At 44.0% G+C, this 4162-nt stretch overlaps 2 protein-coding genes across 3 annotated transcripts in view; both read left to right on the top strand.

Annotated features, from left to right (window-relative positions):
• Positions 1 to 4162, top strand: part of LOC105554520 (40S ribosomal protein S29) — a 6264-nt gene extending 2102 nt beyond the window's left edge. Inside the window, exons 3-4 of the mRNA XM_012001026.1 lie at positions 3968 to 4004; positions 4101 to 4162. Of these exons, the coding sequence (XP_011856416.1) occupies positions 3968 to 3976 (9 nt within the window). The 3' untranslated portion in view covers positions 3977 to 4004; positions 4101 to 4162. The remainder of the gene's footprint in view (positions 1 to 3967; positions 4005 to 4100) is intronic.
• Positions 1258 to 4162, top strand: part of LOC105554519 (40S ribosomal protein S29-like) — a 9866-nt gene continuing 6961 nt past the window's right edge. The window contains exons 1-2 of one of the 2 annotated variants that reach the window (XM_012001025.1): positions 1258 to 1389; positions 1625 to 1724. In XM_012001025.1, the coding sequence (XP_011856415.1) occupies positions 1328 to 1389; positions 1625 to 1724 (162 nt within the window). In that variant the 5' untranslated portion in view covers positions 1258 to 1327. Of the gene's footprint in view, positions 1390 to 1624; positions 2120 to 4162 lie in introns of those variants that run through there. The other variant, XM_012001024.1, reaches the window with a different exon arrangement.

Here is a 4162-nt window from a genome sequence, read left to right on the forward strand (position 1 = left end):
CTGTTTTCCACAGTAGATTAGATTAGAACATTTTGAGGGCAAGGAACAAGTTATATGTAGTTTACAAATCTCTGACTCCCCTCCTTCCTTAATCATATAATACAATGCCTAACTTAATGATTGGGTAGGGGGACCCCACTAGAACCCTGATATAACATACCTTAAAGAAGTGTTGTATTTCAATTTATAAGAGTTTATATGTAAAAGTTTCTTGAATTGTTGCACCCTGTGCTACATTTTATAAATCTAGTTAGAGCTTTGATTTCAGAGCAGTTTTATCTGGAGGCATTATAAATGACCATATGGAATTTTAGGCATCTTTCAGCAGAAATTCGTTTATTGCATTGTTTTTTTGCATTTTTGCATTTGCTTTTCATTAGTTGTTTTGTCACCAAATTATCTAGTCAAAGCAGCATACACTGCATATTACTTGCTTACTACTTTACATTCAGCCAATTACATTTAAGAATCAAATACACTAAATGCCAAAGAATCTCATTTTTTTTCTGGAATGGTGTAGGTGTATTTCTTGGAGGAGTGTGTCAAAAAAATAAATTTGAAAAGGTACTCTGTTTAACAAAATAAAAGCAAACCCTACCGTTGACTCGTGATTATTACAGCTGATTTTAAGTTGTTTTGTAAATTTATTCCAGTAGGTGTCACTGATGAGTCGAGGGAAAAATCCTTTCCCAAGTGTAACGTTTTAATGAAAAGAAAGTAAAAGATTTAATCAATAAAAGAGGCTATGAATATGCATTTCTTTAGAGTTCAAAATTAACGTATTTATTGTTCAAAAGAGACAGGGTCTCGCTATGTTGCCCAGGCTGGAGTGCAGTGGCTATTCACAGGCGCGATCCCACTACTGATCAGCACGGGAGTTTTGACCTGCTCCGTTTCCGACCTGGGCCGGTTCACCCCTCCTTAGGCAACCTGGTGGTCCCCCGCTCCCGGGAGGTCACCATATTGATGCCGAACTTAGTGCGGACACCCGATCGGCATAGCGCACTACAGCCCAGAACTCCTGGACTCAAGCGATCCTCCAGCCTCAGCCTCCCTAGTAGCTGGGACTACAGGCACGCGCCACCGCGCCCGGCGGTCGGATAGTGGCGCAGAATAGCACTAGAAGCTGTGGTATGGTGACGTCATAAACTGGGACGGCCCACAACGCCTCTAAGATTTCATTTTATTCACCCCGCGAAACAACCTGAGCACACTGCGCACGCGTTTCCTTTGAGCACTGCATTCTGGGTAAACTGTCTCAAAAATTTGAAGAGCGCATGCGTGGGCAAGCTCCTTCCTTTTACCTCGTTGCACTTCGGAGAGCAAGATGGGTCACCAGCAGCTGTACTGGAGCCACCCGCGAAAATTCGGCCAGGGTTCTCGCTCTTGGTGAGAAATAGTTTGTGATTTTGGGGAAGCGTTGCCATGGAGCGCTAGGCTGTTTAAAATCTCAAGTAGAGGAGATCACGGGCTGCACGAGGGAGCAGGCCGACTGGGAGCCGCTGGTGCCGCCATTACAGGCCTGTGCTGGGGCCTGGGAGTCCCGGGATGCGGGTAGTAGCCGTCTGAGTGCGGAGTCTTGTAATTTCTGTGATCCGCAAAGCCGCTGTCTTTTTTCTTACAGTCGCGTGTGTTCAAACCGTCACGGTCTGATCCGGAAATATGGCCTCAATATGTGCCGCCAGTGTTTCCGTCAGTACGCGAAGGATATCGGTTTCATTAAGGTAGGCGTCTGCGGGCGTTCTCCATGTTTGTGTGGGCGGAGGTCGTGGTGGTTCTTTATTTTTTCTGCGAAAGACAACCGACAAATCTTCCCTGGGGTGGTAAATCTGAGAATTCGACCAAGAGCTTTTCCTCTTTTTTAGTTGGTAGCTGGTGACAGTGTTGATGGTTTGGACAATCAGATTAATAGAATGGAGAAGGTGAAGGACTTAGTCTTTCCTACCTCCTTTTACATAGATAGCTTAGTCAGTTTTAGGTGCCATGTATTGTGTTGGGTGAAATTATTCACTTTACAGAGGCTATTAAAGTTGTTTTACATTTCTTTCACTTATCGATCTTATAAGTACCTATTCTCGAGACAGGGTCTCTCTCGGTCGCCCAGGTTGGAGTGCAGTGGTGGTGTTTTGGCTCACTGCAACCTCGAACTCCTGGTCTCAGGCGATCCTACTGCCTTGGCGTTCCGAGTAGCTGGGACTAAAGGCTTTCGCCACCACGCGCGGCTTTACCTAGATATTTTCTAACCAAATAAATGTATTAACCACTGACCCCAGGTTTTTTTTTTTTTTTTTGAGACGAAGTCGCACTCACCCAACCTGGAGTGTAATGGCATGATCTCGGCTCACTGCAACCTTCGCCTCCCCGGTTCAAGCGATTCTCCTGCCTCAGCCTCCTGGGTAGCTGGGATTACAGGCGCTCGCCACCATGCCCGGCTCATTTTAATTTTAATTTTTAGAAGAGGGTTTCACCATGTTGGTCAGGCTGGTCTCGAACTCTTGACCTCGTGATCCGCCCACCTCTCAAAGTGCTGGGATTACAGGTGTGAGCCACCGCGCCCGGCCACCCTAAGTGTTTGATAGGGTCATATACTGGAATGAACTAAAAGTTTGGGGTCAGAAAGCTATTAAGATTCAGCAAACAAGGGTCCGCTATTTAGTGCTTCTATCTCTTGATCACCTTAAGCAAATGTTTATATGAAACTTTTGGCTTCTAAAAATCTTTTAAATAGTAATTTGGGGTTTTTTAAAGGTGAAAACGAATTTATTATTGACTCCTTGAGATAAATTCACCAGCTTTTTGATTCTTAATTATTTTGTATTGGACAATACTGTTCTATAATGATGTAAAATTTTTTTTTTTTTTTTTTGGAAACTGGGTCTCCGTCTGTTGCCCAGGCTGGAGTGCAGTGGTGTGATCTCAGCTCACTGCAACCTCCCCCTCCCGAGTTCAAGCAATTCTCCTGCCTCAGCCTCCCGAGGAGCTGGGATTACAGGCGTCTGCCACCACGCCCGGCCTGTTTTTATTTTTTGTGGAGATGGGGTTTCGCCATGTTGACCAAGCTGGTCTTGAGCTCCTGACCTCGGGAGATCAGCCGCCTTGACCCCTCAGAGTGCTGGTATTACAGGCGTGAGCCACTTGGCGCCCTGTTGTAAATTGTTAATATGGATTCTGCAATGCAGCAGGGACAGATAAAGTACCTTTAAATTCAGGCTTGACAGCCTTGAACAAATACTTCAGTATGTGCTTCTTGTTAAAATTAGAAGGTTCGCCTAATTCGAGAGGTATATTACACATAAGAAAATGGACCTTGGCCCACGCCCTAGCTCTGTGTCCTAGATAAACTGTGGGCCAGGCGAGGTGCCCCACGCCTTAAATGCCAGCACTTTGGGAGGCCGACAAGGTGGGCGGATCTCTTGAGCCCAGGATTTCCGCGAGAAGCCTTGCCAATATGGCGAAAACCTGTCTCCACAAAGATTAGCCTTGTATGGTGGCCCGCGCCTGTGGTCTCAGCTGCTCACGAGGCGGAGATGGGAGAATCGCTTGAACCCAGGAGGCTTAGGTTGCAATCAGTGGAGATAACTCCATTGCACGCCAGTCCGGGAGACAGCGAGACTGTCTCAAAAAAATAAAAAAAAAAAATATGAACAGTGTAATTATAGTTGCCTACTGAAAAACTATCCTGTGCATTTGGTAAAGATCATTTATTTACTAGTGTTTTGTTTTGGGAAACATTACTTTGATGGAAGAAGCGGGATAGCCATTACCAAAAATCATTCTAAAACATAGTTGATTCTGGAGTAGGCATTCAGTAAATATTTAAACTATGTAGAACCTGGTGTGGTTAGTTTGGGTAGGTCAGAGGTCCAGTTAAACATTCTATAATGAGCCTTTTTTTTTTTTTTTGTGAGAATCAAGTAGAGATTAAAGCATTTTGAAATAAATCATTATCTGCTTTTTTTTTTTTCAGTTGGACTAAATGATCTTCCTTCAAAGCATTATCCAAGGCCATCTGAAAACCATGAGGGTTCTTTGTACATAAAATAAACATTTGAAAAAACCCTTCTGTTTATGAGTCATCTTCCTTCAAAGGATTATCCAAGGCATCTACTCAATGAAAAACCATGATAGTTCTTTGTACATAAAATAAACATTTGAAAAAGCC

The sequence above is a fragment of the Mandrillus leucophaeus genome, unplaced genomic scaffold (genome assembly GCF_000951045.1).
Source record: "Mandrillus leucophaeus isolate KB7577 unplaced genomic scaffold, Mleu.le_1.0 Scaffold648, whole genome shotgun sequence".
In the NCBI taxonomy this organism is placed as follows: Eukaryota; Metazoa; Chordata; class Mammalia; order Primates; family Cercopithecidae; genus Mandrillus; species Mandrillus leucophaeus.